The sequence below is a fragment of the Xenia sp. Carnegie-2017 genome, unplaced genomic scaffold (genome assembly GCF_021976095.1).
Source record: "Xenia sp. Carnegie-2017 unplaced genomic scaffold, XeniaSp_v1 HiC_scaffold_23, whole genome shotgun sequence".
Classification (NCBI taxonomy): domain Eukaryota; kingdom Metazoa; phylum Cnidaria; class Anthozoa; order Malacalcyonacea; family Xeniidae; genus Xenia; species Xenia sp. Carnegie-2017.
Genome location: NW_025813486.1, coordinates 14,574,904 through 14,598,955, shown reverse-complemented (window position 1 = coordinate 14,598,955; position 24,052 = coordinate 14,574,904). Strand labels below are relative to the sequence as shown.

The 24,052-nt window shown below is 30.1% G+C and overlaps 1 protein-coding gene and 1 long non-coding RNA gene across 4 annotated transcripts; both read left to right on the top strand.

Moving 5' to 3' along the window:
- Positions 1-2,767: 2,767 nt before the first annotated feature.
- LOC124449202 (enoyl-CoA delta isomerase 2-like) lies at positions 2,768-5,170 on the top strand. The gene is made up of 5 exons (XM_047000145.1): positions 2,768-2,819; positions 3,138-3,235; positions 3,762-3,807; positions 4,622-4,764; positions 4,953-5,170. The coding sequence occupies exons 1-5, from the start codon at positions 2,768-2,770 to the stop codon at positions 5,094-5,096; spliced, it is 483 nt and encodes a 160-aa protein (XP_046856101.1). The 3' UTR covers positions 5,097-5,170.
- A 565-nt stretch (positions 5,171-5,735) lies between these two features.
- On the top strand, positions 5,736-6,873 carry LOC124449779. Of its 3 annotated transcripts, XR_006949591.1 has the most exons (4): positions 5,736-6,036; positions 6,105-6,172; positions 6,283-6,361; positions 6,725-6,873. It is a non-coding gene; the product is annotated as an uncharacterized LOC124449779 (long non-coding RNA). The 3 variants fall into 3 exon arrangements; XR_006949590.1 differs by lacking the exon at positions 6,725-6,873 and having other exon boundaries at positions 5,738-6,036; positions 6,283-6,718; XR_006949589.1 differs by lacking the exon at positions 6,283-6,361 and having other exon boundaries at positions 5,741-6,036.
- The last annotated feature ends 17,179 nt before the right edge of the window (positions 6,874-24,052 follow it).

The window sequence follows — 24,052 nt, the reverse complement described above, 5'->3', positions numbered from 1 at the left end:
TTCTGAAATTCAAAATTTCTCAGGGAGAATGCCTCAGACCACCCCAGGTGCGGATCGCCCCGACGTTTTATGACTGATGTTTGAAAATCCTAGATCCGCCACTGTCCAAACGCAGTTTGAAAGAGATTTGACTGGTCTCCAATCCATGTGGGCTTGGTAGCTGAACAGGTTGAGCGGCGGACTAGTATCCTGAAAGTGCGAGTTCAAAGTTCGTCCAAGTCACATGTTTTTCATGTGCATATTAAAACCGTGTTAGGATTAATATATTATATGTATTCTCTGATGATGGCTTTGGAATAAAGGCGAAACACGGTGCCATCCAGTAAACTACTTTTGTGGCGAGAATCTCTCGTCCATACGCAGTTTTAAAAGATTTGACCCGTGTTCAATCCCTGTGGGCTTGGTAGCTCAACAGGTAGAGCGGCAGACTAGTATCCTGAAGGTGCGAGTTCAAATCTCGTCCAAGTCACATGTTTTTCATGTTCATATTAAAACTGTGTTAGGATTAATATATTATATGTATTCTCTGATGATGGCTTTGGAATAAAGTCGAAACACGGTGCCATCCAGTAAACTACTATATAGTGGCGAGAATCTCTCGTCCATACGCAGTTTTAAGAAATTTGACTCGTCTCCAATCCCTGTGGGCTTGGTAGCTCAACAGGTAGAGCGGCACACCAGTATCCGAAGGTGCGAGTTCAAATCTCGTCCAAGTCACATGTTTTTCATGTGCATATTACTTTAAATTACTTTAAATTACTAGAAATTACTTTAAGTAACCTTTTTGTGATGTTCTGAAGTGCAACTGCATCAAATTCTTGTAAAGTTGTAGCACATTTTGATTTTGTTGTATTGATATATGAATTGGGCAAAATGCAAATAATCATCAAAACACTTATGCTTCCAATGGTGTTTATAATTCATTTGTAGTTTTAATACTTCTACCTTTCTTTTTCACTTTGTTTTGTTTTTCCTATATTTGCAATAAAAGTGCACTATAATTTGAATGATTAACACAGTTTTCACCTCAATAATAAATTTCATAAGCAGTTGGTAGTGCATTTTGTTCTCTGAGTATCCACATCTGGTGTTTTGTTCATATAAGAATGATGAAGTGCAAGTAGATATGTCATAGCAAGGCAATAAAACCAAATGAATTACATACCTATACTGTACTTTTATGCTAGAAGCTTCAAAGCTTTTTAGAAATTTGAAAGTTATTGTATTATATTACCTCTATATCATCAATCTCATGATAAGAAATAAGAAGCAAAATTTGTAGAAAAGCTTTGAAAAGTGAAAAACTTTTCTTTAAAAAAGCAGCAATAATGCATATGATAAATCTCCATTCTGTACTCTAATAGGTAAATAAGCTCAAATTTTTCTTAAAGAAATATAAGAAATATATAAGAAATATACAGTACAGTAACTTTAAAGGTTTCATCACTGAATCTTTAATGCTTCAGTATAGTGCATTAGATATTAGTAACATTCAAACAACACTCAACTAAAATATTTTGGTAAAGATATGACATGATTTAAACATTAAGTTGCATAAAACCCAATGGCTTATACAGTTTGAAGCTTCACATCTGCATCGAGTCATCATCAATCTCAGTACAAATGTTTACATTGACACAAACTTTATGGCCTTCCCATTTTATATGTTTGTGAATTGACAATTCATTAAGCATCAAAACACACACAACCTTGCCATCTTTCTTTGGATCTTGAACTTTAACTTCAAAGCATTCAAGGCATCCTTAGTGAATCCATTGTCTCCATCCATAGAATTTGACCACGATCAAATTAAATAACTCTGGATAGGGCAGACAATAAATCAATTATCTTTACAGCATTATCATTTTTTAAGACTCTGCCTGGTCAATAATATCTTCCAGTCATCTTTGCTCCTTGATCTTCCCTGCATGTTGTCAGCAAATAGAACATAACAAGCTCTGCTCCAAATCATGGGTACCGTTGGGGCTGATCATTTCTTTTTGATACTTACTCACAGAGCAAAATGTGTGCAGGGTCTTTTTTGCTTTAGGGAAACTATTTTGCAAATAAATGGGTAAATTTACGATTTCATGCATTAACAAATGACAGAAAAGTATGCAGAATTTTATAAACAAAAACAGGAAAACATCAGTATATTTGGCGTTCAAGTCAGTCTTAAAAATACGATCTTTAATATGTATTTTATGGCTTTTCAAGTGCATGTATAATTGCTTTTCAATCGTTGACGGACTAACAAAACAAACAACTACCTCACCTGTGAGAAGCGATATGCTCCTTTTTGTGGAAACTACGACATCCAACAATTGAACGATTGAAGTGTTGGCATTATAAAGAAATGCCAAAAGAATCGTCACAGAATATGGAACTAACGTTATCCATATTCTGTGATATCGTGTTTGTTTTGAAAAATTCTTTATAATTTACTATAGACACCAGGGGAGGTCGAGAATATTATTTTCTGCAAAGCGATCATTTCAGCGGAAATACGTCCTTTGGCCGCCATTTTTTTGGCATCCTCGCCCCAGTAAAGTTAGCCGCTCTAGTTATTATAGAACTCAATGGTCATTTCTAGATATCAATTTTCTTATTCGTCAACGTTCAATCAATAATAAAAAAATATTTATTGTAAATTTTATTATAGCAAATGAACGTGACGCCAAGAGTTTGTAAATCATATGCAAATTTTCGTCGTGGTATAGTGAACTATCTATCTCGACCTTATTTAAACCTGAACATTTTTACGAAGATGGTTCGAAGTTCTCTGCAATCTCTCACCAGTTTAAAGAAGCAAAAGAAAAGTAGGATCTTTAACTCAAGATCCAGGGAATGAATTGAAGTTAAAGATGTACGCCCTTTTAAGCAGGTATTTTACGATTCATAAAGATATTGTATCCGGTTTTACATAAAGCTTGAACATTAGTTGTTGTATCTCCTAACTACAAACTCTTCAATTAAATGGTGACTTTAAATTTTAAGCACAATGTGCATCATTGCATTTGAATCACATTTTGCAAAGGCACAGTGAATTTTTTCAATTATAACTGTTCACAGTCCCACCATACAATACAATCAAAGTTAAAAATAAGACGAACCCAAATAACAATATACATTTCCAGGGTTCTTTAGGCAATGTAATACACCAAAGCCTGGGACTTTGGACTTTGTTGGAAAGGCAAAATGGAATGCATGGAACGATTTGGGTGATTTATCACAGGTGAATATTTAGTTTAAGAAAGGCTGCACTTATCTTATAATGAACATTCAATATGTATCTAGTTTCAAACATCACCAAAGGACTGTATCTTTCAACAATTTTATTGAACACTCTCACAAGTCTTACTAAAATCTATCGTCATCAAATTATTTACAGTAAAAAAGTTGTTTTGTGCAAAGTTGACAGCACACCGTTAATTAAGAACTGAGTGTGTGGGTCTTCTGGAAATTATGAGTACCTATCGGAACATACAGCTAAAATATCTGCATGTAAATCTGTGCTTTTCAATGGTTTTAATATACATAGTTTCTCCAAGCCATGCAATCTGAATTATATCCCCTATTTGTATTTACGAAGAATTCCTTAACATTTAGGAGAGTAAAATCTTGTACTTAACATTCTTAGTATTGGTGATGCAGGAAAAAAATGCAAATGTACCATTGATTCTCTATCAAATACCTATGTACTTTTGAAAAAAACTTCTATTGCATGTAATGAATACTTTTAAATTGAACTTTTCTTTTAGGTAGATGCACAAAAACAGTATATAGCACTTGTGGAATCTTTACTAGGTGATTTTGAATTTTGCTGTGTATTATAAACACAAAGCTTTTCTGCAAAATATTCTGTATGAACATCATTTCCCTGTTGTGTACATGTCCTTCTCAACATTGAACTATAGAACAGATTTTTTGACTAACAATGTTTTTAACATTACAGGAGTAAGTTTGTTATATGTCTACAGTTTTTTGTTTTTTAAACCTGTCTTAGTTAACTTTAATCGCGATTTTGATTAAAAAAGAAAAATTAAAATTTAATTAAAATTATAAACTACAACATACAAATATAAATGTCAAAACTAAATCAAAGATAACTAACATCAATGTTTAAAATATCCATGATAAAGGGACAGTCAAGTGTAAAGACAACTTTCCCAATAACCTAGGTCAATATTTAAAGTATGTTCGCGAGTTGAGGCAGATTGACTTCCTCGTATCGCAGTAATTGCTGACCTAATCAGTGCGAAAGACAGTTTACAACGCATCCACGCTAGCCTGATGCCATATTGCAGCTTTCTTTGTGCCAGCAGATCAGCTAGCCGCTTATAAGCAATTGCCGTCTCTTTCCCCATACCACCTGATGTTGAAAAAACCAGTGGTGTAAAAGCAGCATATTCAATCTCTCTTACTCGATCACCATATTCCCTTTATATGACTACAGTTATTAAAGTTAAATATTGTTAAAAGGTTTGACATGCAAGTGAAACACCTTAGTCATTCATTAAGGAGATGAAACATCTTTGAACTCAATCTCTTACACTTTTGGGCTGTTTAGTCCAAAACAGTTATTGCAAATTTATTCAATATTTCTTAAATGTAACTTCAGGACAAAAATCCAAGACCAACAGCCAACCCAACAAAGACATTAATACATCAAATGAGTTTGAAAATATTCTTGTCTCTACTGATGGCGGTTTGAGGACAATCACAATGAACAGGCCTGATAAATACAATGCTTTGACCCCAAAGGTTTGTTGTTAACTACTAGAAAATCATGCTCCAACAATAGACCACCTCTTCTAACCATAACCAGCCATTTATTCAATGGTTTATCTCTAACAATTACCAGTCATACCCATTCAATAGACTACCTCTTCTAACCATGACCAGCCATTTATTCAAAGGTTTATCAAGATTTTCTTCGACATTTCCACCAGCTGCTGGTTCAGTTCATTAAAAGTTCCGTTTATTCAAAACCTTTTGAAATATGCAACAAAGGACAAATACTCTGCAACAAGGGGCCGCATCTCTCAAGAAGCCGCAAGTCTCTCATCAATTTTCATTCAATTGCTTCAAGATAGTACAATCATTGCGATTATTTAAGCCTCAATAAATAGATTAAAAGAAGAAATTCTCGTTGTAGTTTTGTCAACGCCACTAACGAAGAATAATGTTTACGAAGCTGAAAGCCACATGTTGTATGTACTTTGCTCATTATCACTTATTAACGGAAAGCTAAGCTGTTATGAATAGCGCAACTTACAAGATGCTTTATAATAACGAGAAAAATATAAATTTTGGAACCGAAACTGAATGTGATCTTGAGAAACGTGTGAAGATGTTTATAGATAGTCACAAAGATTTCATGCGGTCTTCATGGCTTAAGAACATAATCTAAAACCGCTTGCTGTTCGCACACCTTTTACCTTTTTTTTAATAGAATGTTGAGCAGTAAAAGAAAATTTATGGTTTACTGATTGAGAAAGAAGATCTGTAAGGCTACTAATAACTTGCGATTTCTCTTGCATAAAAAGGAATGAACAACTATAATTTTAAAAGTATAGTTTTTCACAGACGGTTTTTTTATTGTGAAATATTCTTTCTAATATGAAAAGTTGTCCATCTACAACAAAATTCGCGGTAAAAGAGATTAACCACATATCAATGCTTTATAAAAAGTCAACTAGGGAGATTAGAGAAAGCTGTTAAGGCGTGGCACGGATCGAAAATTTAAGATTTTTTTTATGAATTTAAACTAGTGTAATGTGTATGAATGAATTTGATTGGTTTTACAATAAAATTTAAATTGACGTTGCATAATTTATTATTCGGTTTTCCTTTCAATATGCTTTTGAATATTGAGCGTCAATTTTTTACATATGTAAAAACCATGCTTTCTCTAGTAATTATATGCTGGCTAGGGGCTTGTTGCATTGAAGGTTACGATTCCGTTCTCGTAAAGTGTGTCGTGAAAAGCGAAACACGGCTTTGGCTGAAAAACGTGGAAAGTATATTTTGAATGTGAGATATATTGACGTCGGACATTTCTCGCTTTGCTTCCTTTGCAACATTACTCCTTTTACATTTAGGCAAGGTCAAAATTCGTTCGTTGAAATTTGATGAAGAAGCCATTATCAATGAAATTGAAAGCGATGTGGTAAGTTTATGTTCTGTTTCTATGTCTTTAGATGATTCTTGGCTCGATGTTTTTCTTCAATCATATTTAGCAGATATAATCACTAACAACTTGATTTTCACGTTTGCTAGCGTCAGGAATACGTCTAAAGAGATATTGTGATAAAAGTCATCTCTTAAAAATCTATTGTATTTAATGATTGGTACTTAGGTGTGTGAAATGTAATCTTTGGAGTTATGTGCATAAACTATAGTTTTTGAGTGTGAGGTGCATGAAATATAGTGTTTGCCAGCTAATTGTGTGAATTATAGTGTTTATGAGTTAGATGCAGGAAGTATAGTGTTAGTGAGTTAGGGGGATTCATTATAATATATGTGATTTAGTGGCATAGACTATAACAGTCAGGAGTTATGTTCATGAACTCTAGTCTTATGGTGTTAAGTGCAGGAACTATAGTCTTTGGGAGTCAATGTAATATAATATGAAAGAAATGCACGAGATTTCATGACAAATTAAATTTGCTGATGCATTGTAACTTTGCATATCATTATTTCATATTTTCTCACATTGTAGATCCCACATGGATGGAGTTGTGAAAGTCCCTTTACCACCTCTCTCATTCACTTCAATTACTGTTACTAGTTTTTCATTGCTCATGTGTCATGGTGATTCATGGCCAAGAATGTTTATTTGTAGTTTGGATTCTTTGTGGATGTCAGTTGTTCGTTTTAGTTTCCTTTACTTCCATACTTCCCTCTTTACCCACACCCCTTAATATAATAGAGTACTTTGTTAACCCCCTAGTGGCTCGTCAGTACAACATTACGTAATTTTTATTTCAGTTGACGTATTCGTCGTGTTTTTTTAAAGGGAACTTTTCAAAGGAAGTTTGTGGAGTGGGGTCATCCTCCAGTTGGATGTTGCTCTCTAACTTTACCTCATTTATGCCATGTTATGTATTTGAGTTGTATACACGCCTATTGATCACTTTATATAAACATTAAATTGTTTTCTTTTCTTAAACCTAGAGGATGTGTTATGGTTTTAGGTGTTAACTGTGACATTGGAAAGTAATTAAAACTACGAATAGCTTCATCTAAGTTCCCCAAAATGGTTTACTACCTATCCCTACCCCCCTGTCTTTAAAAAAGGTGTTTCGTGAAAGCAGAAGGAGAGGAGGTTGGCGGAGCTTAGAAAATAGATGGAGAGCGACTAGACACGGGACCTTTGAAAATGCAATAAATTTCTATTGTTATTCATGGACGTTCGCGTCGCAGATGATGAAAACATTTACAGTTTCGAATTTTTAAAAAATCCATGTCAGCAAATAGTAAAGCAGCATATTTAATATTGTAGTTCCTGCGAGACAGAAAGACGTTGATGGTCAGCGGTAATATACAAGAACTTGAGGATAAAAATCACGAGGAATGCGATTTGTTTCATAAGTACATCAGCAACGATGATATTGTGGATGGCATCGTAAGAAGATGGTGGACGAGCTTACAGGAATGACTTACCATCCAGGTATACTTGCGATCAGACTTATGGCGCGTGCTAATATTTATATTACAAATAGGATATTGTGTCCCAATGATCCGTTTGTAACCTTTACGCAACGGAATTTGTAGCGTTGTTGGTGTAAATCATTCGTAACTTGAGTTGAATAACAAATCATATTCGTTCATTTAACCACGATTTTAAAATCTTTACTTTGGAGGAAAAATTGCGTTTTGAATCAAGTTCCAAAACATAGCAAAAAAATTTTTGCTGGAAAATTTCGAACACTCGTTCTGTATCGTCGAAGTCATTGAGACTTCAGTGTTTACTGCTGGCGTAACGGATTTCTTAGTCGCAATAACCTTATTTTCTTGCGCATTTGTTGAAAAATGATGCAGTTGTTTAAAAATAAGTGTGATTAATTAACATATTGTCACGTGACATCAAGTAGATATTTGCGCAGGTGCTTTTGTACGCTTAACACTTTGTGGTAAATGGTTTTTATCATACTGAATAAAATACACTGAAAGAAAATACGTCGAAGATTTCATAAACAGGAATTAACTTTATGTTTCAAATATATTTTGATTTGCGTTGTAAAGTCATCACTGCTTGCGCGCATTCCTCCGAAAGCCATCTTTGAGCAAGCAGTTCGCATTCTTTATTATTCACATCGTGAAGTTTCTCCAGCTCAGCTGAGCGACATAATTTCTTGGACAATGAAAGCGACTGCAATGGAGAGAAGCATTCTATGGTTAAATGCAACCAAGCAATAACTGTAAAGTCCAGATTTGTGCTACCTTCGTCGGCAACGCAGCCATGTATTTCATTCTGTTGTTAATTTCTTTTTTAATGGTGTTCTATGGTTTTCATTGGAAAATGTATTCAAATGCATTAATTATAGCCTTTTGATGAAAGTTTGGAACTATGATAAAATTCATTTCAAGGGGGTAGAATCCTAATTTTTGTAAAAGTTCTTTTTGATACGGAAAATGTCTTCAAATGCATGAATTACAATTCATGAAAATATGAAACTATGATAAAACTCATTTTCAGGGGTGGACTCGATTTTTTTAAAAAAAGTCTTTTGTGTGGAAAATGTGTTAAAATGCATGAATTATAGTCTTTTGACGAGAATATGGAAATATGATAAAATTCATTTTCAGGGGGGATGGACTCGATTTTTTTGTAAAAGTTCTTTTTGATAAGGAAAATGTGTTCAAATGCATGAATTATAGTCTTTGATGAAAACATGGAAATATGATGAAACTCACTTTCAGGGGGGGTGGAATCCCTATTTTTGTAAAAGTTCTTTTTGATAAGGAAAATGTCTTCAAATGCATGAATTACAATTCATGAAAATATGAAAATTTCATTTTTAGGAGAGGTGGTGGACTCAATTTTTTTGTAAAAGTTCTTTTTGATAAGGAAAATGTGTTCAAATGCATGAATTATAGTCTTGATGAAAATATTATAAAATTCATTTTCAGGGGGGTGGACTCAATTTTTTTGGAAAAAAACTTTTTGATGTGGAAAATGTGTTCAAATGGATTAATTATAGTCTTGATGAAAATATGGAAATATGATAAAACTCATTTTCAGGGGGGTAGAATCCTTATTTTTGTAAAAGTTCTTTTTGATAAGGAACATGTCTTCAAATGCATGAATTACAATTCATGAAAATATAAAAATATGTTAAAAGTCATTTTTAGGAGAGGGGGGTGGACTCGATTTTTTTCAAAAAAATCTTTTTGAAGAAGAAAATTTGTGAAAATTCATGAGTAATAATCTTTTGATGAAAATATGGAAATATGATAAAATTCATTTTCAGGGGGGATGGACTAGATTGTTTTTTAAAAAAATCTTTTTGATGTGGAAAATGTGTTAAAATGCATGAATTATAGTCTTTTAATGAAAACATGGAAATATGATGAAATTAAATTTCAGGGGGGGTGGAATCCCTATTTTTGTAAAAGTTCTTTTTGTTTGGGAAAATGTGTTCAAATGTATGAATTATAGTCTTTTGATGAAAATAGAAAAATATGTTAAAATTCATTTTCAGGGGGTGGAATCGATTTTTGTTTAAACAATCTTTTTGATGCGGAAAATATGTTAAAATGCATGAATTATAGTCTTTTGACGTGAATATGGAAATATGATAAAATTCGTTTTCAGGGGGGATGGACTCGATTTTTTTGTAAAAGTTTTTTTGATGTTTGAAAATGTGTTCAAATGCATTAATTATAGTCTTTTGACGAAAATATGGAAATATGATAAAATTCACTTTCAGGGGTGTGGAATCCCTATTTTTGTAAAAGTTCTTTTTGTTTTAGAAAATGTATGAATTATAGTCATTTGATGAAAATATAAAAATATGTTAAAATTCATTTTCAGTGGGGGTGGACTCGATTTTTTTTAAAAAATCTTTTTGTGTGGAAAATATGTTAAAATGCATGAATTATAGTCTTTTTCTGACAATATAAAAATATGATAAAATTCATTTTTCAGGGGGGGTGGAGTCGATTTCCTTAAAAAAAATCTTTCTGATGTGGAAAATGTGTTAAAATTCATGAAATATAGTCTTTGAAAATGATGAAATATGATAAAATTCTTTCAGGGGATGGAACGATTTTTTGTAAAAGCTCTTTTTGTTTTGTAAAATGTATGAATTATAGTCTTTTGATGAAAATATAAAAATATGTTAAAATTTTTTTTAGTGGGGTGGACTCGATTTCCTTGTAAAAAATCTTTGTTATGTAAAATTTCTTAAAATTCATGAGATATAGTCTTTTGGTGAAAATATGAAAATATGGTAAAATTCATTTTCAGGGGGGAAGGACTCGATTTTTTGTAAAAATCTTTTGATGTGGAAAATGTGTTAAAATGCATGAATTATAGTCTTTTAATGAAAACATGGAAATATGATGAAATTAAATTTCAGGGGGGGTGGAATCCCTATTTTTGTAAAAGTTCTTTTTGTTGTGGAAAATGTGTTCAAATGCATGAATTATAGTCTTTTGATAAAAATATGGAAATATGACAAAATTCGTTTTCAGGGGGGATGGACTCGATTTTTTTGTAAAAGTTCTTATTGATGTGGAATATGTGTTCAAATGCATTAATTATAGTCATTTTACGAAAATATGGAAATATGATAAAATCATCTTTCTCAGGGTGGAATCCTTATTTTTGTAAAAGTTCTTTTGTTTTGGAAAATGTATGAATTATAGTCTCTTTGATGAAAATATGAAAATATGATAAAATTCACTTTCAGGGGTGGACCTATTTTTGTAAAAGTTTTATATGCAATGTATTCAAATGCATGAATTGTAGTCTTTCTGAAAATATAAAATATGATAAAATTCATTTTCAGGGGTGGAGTAGATTTTTTATAAAAATCTTCTGATGTGGAAAATGTGTTAAAATTCATGAAATATAGTCTTTTGGGAAAATATGAAACTATGATATATCTCTTTTTCAGGGGGGATGGACACGATTTTTTTGTAAAAGTTCTTTTTGTTTTGGAAAATGTATGATTTATAGTCTTTTGATGAAAATATAAAAATATGTTAAAATTCATTTTCAGGGGGGTGGACTCGATTTTTTGTAAAAAATCTTTTTGACGTGGAAAATGTGTTAAAATGCATGAATTATAGTCTTTTAATGAAAACATGGAAATATGAGTCCATGAAAAATGCATGAAAAATCGAGTCCATCCCACCCTGAAAATGAATTTTATTATTTTTATATTTTCATCAAGATTATAATTTATGCATTTGAACACATTTTCCACAAAAAAAAGAACTTTTACAAAAATAGGAATTCCTGCCCCCTTGAAAATGAATTTTATCATATTTCCATATTTTCATCAAAAGGTTATAAACTTTTACAAAAAATTTAGGCCACCACCTTGAGTATGAATTTTATAATATTTTTATATTTTTATCAAGATTATAATTCATGCATTTAAACACATTTTCCACAACAAAAAGAATTTTTACAAAAGAAATGAGTCAACCCACCCCCCCATTTAAATCAATTTTATCATATTTTCATATTTTTACAAAAAGACCATAATTCATGCATTGGAACACATTTCCAGAACAAAAAGAATTTTTACAAAAAAGGAGTAAACCCCCTATAAATCAATTTTATCATATTTTCATATTTTTACCAAAATAGCATCATTAATGCATTTGAACACATTTTCACATTAAAAAGAATTTTACAAAAAGTGAGTCCACCCCCTGAAAATGAATTTTATCATATTTTCATATTTTTACAAAAGACTATAATTCATGCATTTGAACACTTTTCCACAACAAAAGAACTATCAAAAAAATTGAGGACCCTCCCTGAAAATAAATTTTGTCAAGAATCCATATTTTTAAAAAAAGACCATAATTCATGAATGCAAACGCATTTTCCAGAACAAAAAGTACTATTACAAGAAAAGATAGTCAACCCTCCCCTGAAAATGAATTTTATCATATTTTCATATTTTTACAAAAAGAACAACATTCATGATTTTGAACACATTTTCCACAGCAAAAAGAATTAATACAAAAAAAATTGAGTCCCGCTCCTCTGTAAAAATGAATTTTATCATATTTTTATATTTTTACCAAAATAGCATCATTTATGTATTTAAATACATTTTCCACATCAAAAAAACTATTACAAAAAAAGATAGTCAACACTTCCCTGAAAATGAATTTTATCATATTTTCATAATTTTACAAAAAGAGCAACATTCATAAATTTGAACACATTCTCTACAACAAAAGGAATTTTTCCAAAAAAAGTGAATCAACCCCCCTGAAAATAAATTTTAAGATAAACCATATTTTCAAAAAAAGACCATAATTCATGCATTGGAACACATTTTCCAGAACAAAAAGAATTTTTACAAAAAATTGAGTAAACCCCCCTATAAATCAATTTTATCATATTTTCATATTTTTACCAAAATAGCATCATTAATGCATTTGAACACATTTTCTACACAAAAAGAACTTTACACAAAAGTGAGTCCACCCACCTGAAAATGAATTTCATCATATTTTCATATTTTTACAAAAGATGATCATTTGCAACCTAAAATCAATTTTATCATGTTTTCATATTTTTACCAAAATAGCATCATTAATGCATTTGAACACATTTTCTACATCAAAAAGAGCGTTTACACAAAAAGTGAGTCCGTCCTACCTGAAAATGAACATCATCATATTTTCATATTTTTACCAAAAGATAATCATTTGGTAACCCCCCCTAAAATCAAGTTTATCATATTTTCATATTTTTACAAAAAGAGCATAATTCATGCATTTGAACACATTCTTCAAAACAAAAGGAACTATCAAAAAAAAATTGAGTGCACCCCCCTCCCTGAAAATAAATTTTGTCAAGAATCCATATTTTCAAAAAAACCATAATTCATGAATTTAAACTCATTTTCCAGAACAAAAAGAACTGTAACAAAAAAAGATAGTCAACCCTCCCTGAAAATGAATTTTATGATATTTTCATATTTTTATAAAAAGAGCAACATTCATGATTTTGAACACATTTTCCAAAGCAAAAAGAATTATTACAAAAATATTGAGTCATCCTCCTCTGTAAAAATGAATTTCATCATATTTTATATTTTTACCAAAATAGCATCATTAATGCATTTGTACACATTTTCCAGGAGAAAAAGAACTATTACAAAAAAAGATAGTCAACCCTCCCCTGAAAATGAATTTTATCATATTTTCATATTTTTACAAAAAGAGCAACATTCATGATTTTGAACACATTTTCCACAACAAAAAGAATTATTAAAAAAATATTGAGTTACCCTCCTCTGCAAAAATGAATTTCATCATATAATATATTTTACCAAAATAACATCATTAATGCATTTGAACACATTTTCTACAACAAAAGGAACTTTAAAAAAAAAGTGAATCCACCCCCTGAAAATCAATTTTAAAATAATCCATATTTTCACAAAAAGACCATAATTCATGCATTGGAACACATTTTCCAGAACAAAAAGAACTATTACAAAAAAGATAGTCAACCCTCCCCTGAAAATGAATTTTATCATATTTTCATATTTTTACAAAAAGAGCAACATTCATGAATTTAAACAGATTTTCCACAGCAAAAAGAACTATTACAAAAAATTGGGTCACCCTCCTCTGTGAAAATAAATTTATCATGTTTTTATATTTTACAAAAGTAGCATCATTCATGCATTTGAACACATTTACATCAAAAGAACGTTTAAAAGTGATTCACCTCCCTGAAAATGAATTTTATCATATTTTCATACTTTCACAAAAGACCATAATTCATGAATTTGAACACATTTTCCACAACAAAAAGAACTATCAAAAATTTGAGTCCATCCTCCTGAAAAAAATTTTGTCCTGAATCCATATTTTCAAAAAAGACCATAATTCATGAATTTAAACGCATTTTCCAGAACAAAAAGAACTATTACAAAAAAAGATAGTCAACCCTTGAAATTTTATAAAAAATTCATATTGTTACAAACAGACCATAATTCATGCATTTGAACACATTTTCCACAACAAAAAGAGCGTTTACACATAATGTGAGTCCACCCCATCTGAAAATGAACTTCATCATATTTTCATATTTTTACCAAAAGAGCATTTCATGCATTTGAACATATTTTCCACATCAAAAAGAATTATTACAAAAAAATTGAGTCACCCTTCTCTGTGAAAATGAATTTTATCATATTTTTATATTTTTACCAAAATAGCATCATTAATGCATTTTGAAAACATTTTCTACAACTGAAAAAGAACTTTTACAAAAAGTGAGTCCACCCTCCCTGAAAATGAATTTATCATATTTTCATATTTTTACAAAAGAGCATCATTCATGAATTTGAACACATTTTTCCAGAACAAAAGAATTATAACAAAAAGTGAGTCAACCCCTAAAATCAATTTAATCATATTTTCATATTTTACAAAGACCATAATTCATGCATTTGAACACATTTTCCACAACAAAAAGAACTATCAAAATAATTGAGTCCACCCCACCCTGAAAATAAATTTTGTCATAACCATATTTTTTAAAGACCATAATTCATGCATTTTGAACACATTTTCACAACAAAGAACTATTACAAAAGAGGTAAACATCCTCCCTGAAAATGAATTTTATCATATTTTCATATATAAATACATTTCACAAAAGACCTTAATTCATGTGAAGAACACATTTTCACGAAAAAGAACTATAACAAAATATTAGTTCACCCTTGAAAATAAATTTATCTATTTTATATTTTTTAAAAAGAGCATCATTCATGAATTTGAACACATTTTCAAATCAAATGAATTTTTTCCAAAAAGTGAATCAAACCCCTTGGAAATGAATTTTAAAATAAATATTATTTTACAAAGACCATAATTCATGAATTTGAACATTTTTCCACAACAAAGAACTATCAAAAAATTGAGTGCATTTCTCCCTGAAAATAAATTTTTGTCCTGAATCCATATTTTCAAAAAGACTCTAAATTTGAACACATTTTTCACATGAAAAGAGCGTTTACAAAAAAGTGAAAGTTCATTCACCTGAAAATGAATTATCATATTTTCATATTTTTACAAAAAGACAACATTCATGATTTGAATTTTCATTAACAAAGAACTATCTGTGAATTTGAGGTATTCTTCCTCTCCTGGAAAATCAAATTTTGTCATTATTCATATTTTTTCAAAAGACCATAATTAATGCATTTGAGCACATTTTCTACATGAAAAAGAGCGTTTACACAAAAAGTGAGTCCACACTACCTGAAAATGAACTTCATCTTATATTCATATTTTTACCAAAAGAGCATAATTCATGAATTTAAACGCATTTTCCAGATCAAAAAGAACTATTACAAAAAGATAAGATCAATCTCCTCCTGAAAATTTTATCATATTTCTTTTCATTTTTACCAAAAGAGCATTCATATGTCATACATTTTCTGCCAAAAGTAGAGTTACACAAAAAGTGAACCACCCCACTTGGAAATGACTATCTTTTTTTGTAATAGCTCTTTTTGATCTGGAAAATGCGTTTAAATTCATGAATTATGGTCTTTTTTAAAAATATGCATTCAGCACAAAATTTATTTTCAGGGAGGGGGTGCACTCAAATTTTTTTTGATAGTTCTTTTAGTTGTAGAAAATGTGTTCAAATTCATGAATGATGCTCTTTTAAAAAATAATGAAAATATGATAAAAAATTCATTTTCAGGGGAGGGTTGATTATCTTTTTTTTGAATGTCTTTTGTTCTGAAAATGTGTTTAAATTCATGAATTATGGTCTTTTTGGAAAATATGGATTCATATGACAAAATTTATTTTCAGGGAGGGGTGCACTCAAATTTTTTGATAGTTCTTTTGTTGTAAAAATGTGTTCAAATTCATGAATGATGCTCTTTGGTAAAATATGAAAATATGATGAAATTCATTTTCAGGTGGGTGGACTCACCTTTTGTTAAACGCTCTTTTGATGTAGAAAATGTGTTAAATGCATTAGTGATGCTATTTTTGTAAAAATATAAAATATGATAAAATTCATTTTCACAGATGAGGGTGGTTCAATTTTTGTAATAGTTCTTTTGCTGTGAAAATGTGTTCAAATTCATGAATGTTGCCTTTTGTAAAAATATGAAAATATGATAAAATTCATTTTCAGAGGGTTGACAATCTTTTTGTAATAGTTCTTTTTTTTGTTCTGGAAATGTGTTTAAATTCATGAATTATGTCTTTTTTGAAAATATGAATTCAGGACAAATTATTTTCAGGGAGGGGTAACTCAATTTTTTTAATAGTTCTTTTGTTGTGGAAAATGTGTTCAAATTCATGAATGATGCTCTTTTGTAAAAATATGAAAATATGATAAAATTTCATTTCAGGAGGTTGATTATCTTTTTTTTGTAATAGTTCTTTTTGTTCTGGAAAATGTGTTTAAATTCATGAATTATGGTCTTTTTTCGAAAATATGGATTCAGGAAAAAATTTATTTTCAGGGAGGGGGGTGCACTCAATTTTTTTTGATTGGTCTTTTTGTTGTGGAAAATGTGTTGAAATGCATGAATTATGCTCTTTTCGTAAAAATATGAAAATATGATAAAATTGATTTATAGGGGGTGGTTTACTCACTTTTTGTAAAAAATTTTGTTCTGAAAATGTGTTCAAATGCATGAATTATGGTCTTTTGTAAAAATATGGATTTATTTAAAATTCATTTTCGGGTGGATTCACTTTTTGAAAAGTTCTTTTGTTGTGAAAAATGTGTTCAAATTCATGAATGATGCTCTTTTGGTACAAATATGAAAATATGATGAAGTTCATTTTCAGGCGGGGTGGACTCACTTTTTGTTCAAACGCTCTTTTTTATGTAGAAAATGTGTTCAAATGCATTAATGATGCTATTTTGGTAAAAATATAGAAATATGATAAAATTCGTTTTGTAATAATTCCTTTTGCTATGGAAAATATGTTCAAATTCATGAATGTTGCACTTTTTGTAAAAATATGAAAATATGATAAAATTCATTTTCAGGGGAGGGTTGACAATCTTTTTTTGTAATAGTTCTTTTTGTTCTGGAAAATGTGTTTAAATTCATGAATTATGGTCTTTTTTCGAAAATATGGATTCAGGACAAAATTTATTTTCAGGGAGGGGGTGCACTCAAATTTTTTTTGATAGTTCTTTTTGTTGTAGAAAATGTGTTCAAATTCATGAATGATGCTCTTTTGGTAAAAATATGAAAATATGATAAAAGTCATTTTCAGGGGAGGGTTGATTATCTTTTTTTTGTAATAGTTCTTTTTGTTCTGGAAAATGTGTTTAAATTCATGAATTATGGTCTTTTTTCGAAAATATGGATTCAGGACAAAATTTGTTTTCAGGGAGGGGGGTGCACTCAATTTTTTTGGATAGTTCTTTTTCTTGTGGAAAATGTGTTTAAATTCATGAATGATGCTCTTTTGGTAAAAATATGAAAATGTGATAAAGTTCATTTTCAGGTGGGGTGGACTCCCTTTTTGTGTAAATGCTCTTTTTGATGTAGAAAATGTGTTTAAATGCATGAATGATGCTAATTTTTGTAAAAATATAAAAATATGATAAAATTCATTTTCACAGAGGAGGGTGACTCATATTTTTAAATAGTTTTTTGTGGAAAAGGTGTTCAAATTCATGAATGTTGCTCTTTTTGTAAATATAGAAAATATGATAAAATTCATTTTCAGGAGGGTTGATTACTTTTGTAATAGTTCTTTGTCCTGGAAAATGTGTTCAAATCATGAATTATGTCTTTGAAAAATATGGATTCAGGACAAATTATATTTTCAGGAGGGGGTGCACTCAATTTTTTGATAGTTTTTTGTGGAAAATGTTCAAATGCATGAATTATGGTCTTTTTTAAAAATATGAAAATATGATAAAATTCATTTCAGGGTTGACTCACTTTTGTGTAAACTCTTTTTTCATGTAGAAAATGTGTTCAAATGCATGAATTATGTTTTTGTAAAAATATGAAAATATGATAAAATTCATTTATAGGGTTTATCATTTTTTGTAAAAATTCTTTTGTGGAAAATGTGTTTAAATTCATAAAATTATAGTCTTTGATCAAAATATAAAAATATGATAAAATTATTTTGGTGGGTGGATCTCATTTTTTGTAAAAGTCTTTGATGTGAAAATGTGTCAAAATGCATGAATTATGCTCTTTGATGAAAATATGAAAATATGATAAAATTCATTTTATGGGGATGAACTCGATTTTGTAAAGTTCTTTGAGTGGAAATGTGTTTCAAAATGCATAATTATACTTTGTGAAAAATATGGAATATGATAAAAATTCATTTCAAGGGCAGTTCCTTTTTTGTAAAGTTCTTTTCTGGAAAATGTGTTCAAATGCATGAATTATATCTTTGATCAAAAATAAAAATATTATAAAATTATTTAGTAGGGATCCTGATTTCTGTGTTCTTTGATGAGAAAATGTGTTAAATCAGGAGAATATAGTTTTGATGAAATATTGAGGAAATATGATTAAATTCATTCAGGGGGTGGATTTTTGAAAAGTTCTTTGTTTTTGAAAATGTATGAATTATGGTCTTTGATAAAATAGAAAAATATGATAAAATTCTTTTCTTTAGTCGGGGTGGACTTGATTTCTTGTAAAGTTTTTTGATAGGAAAATTTGTTAAAAATTCATATATGAAGTCTTTTATGAAAATATGAATTAAAAATTATTTTCAGTGGGGATGGATTCATTTTTTTGTAAAAGTTCTTTTGATGTGGAAAATGTGTTCAATGTATGAATTATAGTCTTTTGATAAATAGGAATGATAAAATTATTTCAGGGATGATCTCATTTTTGTAAAGCCTTTGTTAGGAAAATGTGTTCAAATGCATAAATTATAATCTTGATGAAAAATATAAAATAATAAAATTATTTTCAGGTGGGATGGACTCGATTTTTCATGCATTTTCATGTATTCATATTTCCATGTTTTCATTAAAAGACTATAATTCATGCATTTTAACACATTTTCCAGGTCAAAAAGATTTTTTACAAAAAATCGAGTCCAACCCCCCTGAAAATGAATTTTAACATATTTTTATATTTTCATCAAAAGACTATAATTCATACATTTTCCAAAACAAAAAGAAATTTTACAAAAAAATCGTGTCCATCCCCCCTGAAAAAGAGATATATCATAGTTTCATATTTTCACGAAAAGACTATATTTCATGAATTTTAACACATTTTCCACATCAGAAAGATTTTTTATAAGGAATTCTACTCCCCTCCCCTGAAAATGAATTTTATCATATTTTTATATTTTCAGAAATACTACAATTCATGCATTTGAATACATTTTGCATATAAAAAAGAAGTTTTACAAAAATAGGGATTCCACCCCCTGAAAGTGAATTTTATCATGTTTCCATGTTTTAATCAAAAGACTATAATTCATGATTTTTAACACATTTTCCACACAAAAAGATTTTTTTAAAAAAACCCGAGTCCACCCTCCTGAAAATGAGTTTTATCATAGTTTCATATTTTCATCTGAAGACTATAATTCATGCATTTTAACATTTTCTCACGTCAAAAGATTCTTTACAAAAATTGAGTCCACCCCTCTGAAAATGAATTTTAACATATTTTTATATTTTCATCAAAAGACTATAATTCATAAATTTCCCAAACAAAAAGAACTTTTACAAAAATAGGGATTCCACCCCCCCCTCAATGTGAATTTTATCATATTTCCATATTTTCGTCAAATGACTATAATTCATACATTTGAACACATTTTCCACAACAAAAAAAACTTTTACAAAACTAGGGATTCCACCCTCCTGAAGGTGAATTTTATCATATTTCCATATTTTTGTCAAAAGACTATAATTATTACATTTGAACACATTTTCTGCATCAAAAAGAACTTTTACAAAAATATCGAATCCATCCCCACTGAAAATGAATTTTATCATATTTTCACCAAAAGACTATATCTCATGAATTTTAAGAAATTTTCCATATCGAAAACTTTTACAAGGAAATCAAGTCCACCCCCCGCCTAAAGAAAATTTTAACATATTTTTCTATTTTCATCAAAAGACCATAACTCATACATTTTCCAAAACAAAAAGAACTTTTACAAAAATAAGGATTCCCCCTGAAAGTGAATTTTATCATATTTCCATATTTTCGTAAAATGACTATAATTAATGCATTTGAACACATATTCCACATCAAAAAGAACTTTTACAAAAAAATCTAGTCCACCCCCCTGAAAATGAATTTTATGATATTTTCATCAAAAGACTATAATCATGCATTTGAACACATTTTCCACACATCAAAAGGAACTTTTACAGAAAAATCTAGTCCATCCCCCCTGAAAATGAATTTTATGATATTTTCATCAAAAGACTATAATTCATGCATTTGAACACATTTTCCACACATCAAAAAGAAATTTTACAAAAAAATCGAGTCCATCCCCCCTGAAAATGAATTTTATCATATTTCCGTATTTTCATGAAAAGACTCTTATACATGAATTTTAACAAAATTTTTTCGTCAAAAAGATATTTTTTAAAAAAATCGTGTCCACCCCCACTGAAAATGAATTTTAACCTATTTTTATATTTTCATCAAAGACTATAATTCACATTTTCCAAAACAAAAGAACTTTTACAAAAATCGATTCCACCCCCTGAAAATGATTTTATCATTTTTTCATATTTTCATCAAAAGACTATAATTCATGCATTTGAACACATTTTCCACATCAAAAAGAACTTTTACAAAAAAATCGAGTACACCCCTGAAAATGAATTTTATCATTTTTTCATATTTTCATCAAAAGACTATAATTCATGCATTTGAACACATTTTCCACAAGAACTTTTACAAAAATCGAGTCCACCCCTGAAAATGAATTTTATCATTTTTATATTTTCATCAAAAACTATAATTCATGCATTTTAACACATTTTCCATCAAAGAACTTTTACAAAATAAGGATTCCACCCCTGAAAATGAATTTTATCATTTTTTCAAATTTTCATCAAGACTATAATTCATTCATTTGAACACATTTTCCACATCAAAAGAACTTTTAAAAAAATTGAGTCCACCCCTCTTGAAAATGAAATTTTTCATATTTTCATGAATTATAATTAATGCATTTGAACACATTTTCCTTATCAAAAGAACTTTTACAAAAATTGATTCCACCCCTGAAAATGAATTTTATCATATTTCCATATTTTCATCAAAAGACTATAATTCATACATTTTCCAAACAAAAGAACTTTTACAAAAAATCGAGTCCATCCCCTGAAAAAGAATTTATCATATTTTCATATTTTCACCAAAAGACTATATTTCATGAATTTTAACACATTTTCCACATCAGAAAGAACTTTTACAAAAAAATCGAGTCCATCCCCCCTGAAAATGAATTTTATCATATTTCCATATTCTTGCCAAAAGACTATAATTCATGCATTTGAACACATTTTCCACATCAAAAAGTTTTTTTCCAAAAAAATTGAGTCCACCCCCCTGAAAATGAATTTTATCATATTTTCATCAAGACTATAATTCATGCATTTGAACACATTTTCCTTATCAAAAAGAACTTTTAAAAAAAATTGAGAGTCCACCACCTCTCCTAAGAATGAAATTTTCATATTTTCATGAATTGTAATTCATGCATTTGAAGACATTTTCCTAATCAAAAAGAACTTTTACAAAAATAGGGATTCCACCCCCCTGAAAGTGAATTTCATCATATTTCCATGTTTTCATCAAAAGACTATAATTCATGCATTTGAACACATTTTCCTAATCAAGAAGAACTTTTACAAAAAAATCGAGTCCATCCCCCCTGAAAATGAATTTTATCATATTTCCATATTCTCGTCAAAAGACTATAATTCATGCATTTTAACACATTTTCCACACAAAAAGACTTTTTTTAAAAAATTCGAGCCCACCCCCCTGAAAATGAGTTTTATCATAGTTTCATATTTTCATGAATTGTAATTCATGCATTTGAAGACATTTTCCGTATCAAAAAGAACTTTTACAAAAATTAGGATTCTACCCCCTTGAAATGAATTTTATCATAGTTCCAAACTTTCATCAAAAGGCTATAATTAATGCATTTGAATACATTTTCCAATGAAAACCATAGAACACCATTAAAAAAGAAATTAACAACAGAATGAAATACATGGCTGCGTTGCCGACGAAGGTAGCACAAATCTGGACTTTACAGTTATTGCTTGGTTGCATTTAACCATAGAATGCTTCTCCATTGCAGTCGCTTTCATTGTCCAAGAAATTATGTCGCTCAGCTGAGCTGGAGAAACTTCACGATGTGAATAATAAAGAATGCGAACTGCTTGCTCAAAGATGGCTTTCGGAGGAATGCGCGCAAGCAGTGATGACTTTTTTACAACGCAAATCAAAAATATATTTGAAACATAAAGTTAATTCCTGTTTATGAAATCTTCGACGTATTTTCTTTCAGTGTATTTTATTCAGTATGATAAAAACCATTTACCACAAAGTGTTAAGCGTACAAAAGCACCCGCGCAAATATCTACTTGATGTCACGTGACAATATGTTAATTAATCACACTTATTTTTAAACAACTGCATCATTTTTCAACAAATGCGCAAGAAAATAAGGTTATTGCGACTAAGAAATCCGTTACGCCAGCAGTAAACACTGAAGTCTCAATGACTTCGACGATACAGAACGAGTGTTCGAAATTTTCCAGCAAAAATTTTTTTGCTATGTTTTGGAACTTGATTCAAAACGCAATTTTTCCTCCAAAGTAAAGATTTTAAAAATCGTGGTTAAATGAACGAATATGATTTGTTATTCAACTCAAGTTACGAATGATTTACACCAACAACGCTACAAATTACGTTGCGAAAAGGTTACAAACGGATCATTGTGACACAATATCCTATTTGTACAATAAATATTAGCACGCGCCATAAGTCTGATGCAAGTATACCTGGATGGTAAGTCATTCCTGTAAGCTCGTCCGCCATCTTCTTACGATGCCATCCACAATATCATCGTTGCTGATGTACTTATGAAACAAATCGCATTCCTCGTGATTTTTATCCTCAAGTTCTTGTATATTACCGCTGACCATCAACGTCTTTCTGTCTCGCAGGAACTACAATATTAAATATGCTGCTTTACTATTTGCTGACATGGATTTTTTAAAAATTCGAAACTGTAAATGTTTTCATCATCTGCGACGCGAACGTCCATGAATAACAATAGAAATTTATTGCATTTTCAAAGGTCCCGTGTCTAGTCGCTCTCCATCTATTTTCTAAGCTCCGCCAACCTCCTCTCCTTCTGTTTTCACAAACACCTTTTAAAGACAGGGGGTAGGGATAGGTAGTAAACCATTTTGGGGAACTTAGATGAAGCTATTCGTAGTTTTAATTACTTTCCAATGTCACAGTTAACACCTAAAACCATAACACATCCTCTAGGTTTAAGAAAAGAAAACAATTTAATGTTTATATAAAGTGATCAATAGGCGTGTATACAACTCAAATACATAACATGGCATAAATGAGGTAAAGTTAGAGAGCAACATCCAACTGGAGGATGACCCCACTCCACAAACTTCCTTTGAAAAGTTCCCTTTAAAAAAACACGACGAATACGTCAACTGAAATAAAAATTACGTAATGTTGTACTGACGAGCCACTAGGGGGTTAACAAAGTACTCTATTATATTAAGGGGTGTGGGTAAAGAGGGAAGTATGGAAGTAAAGGAAACTAAAACGAA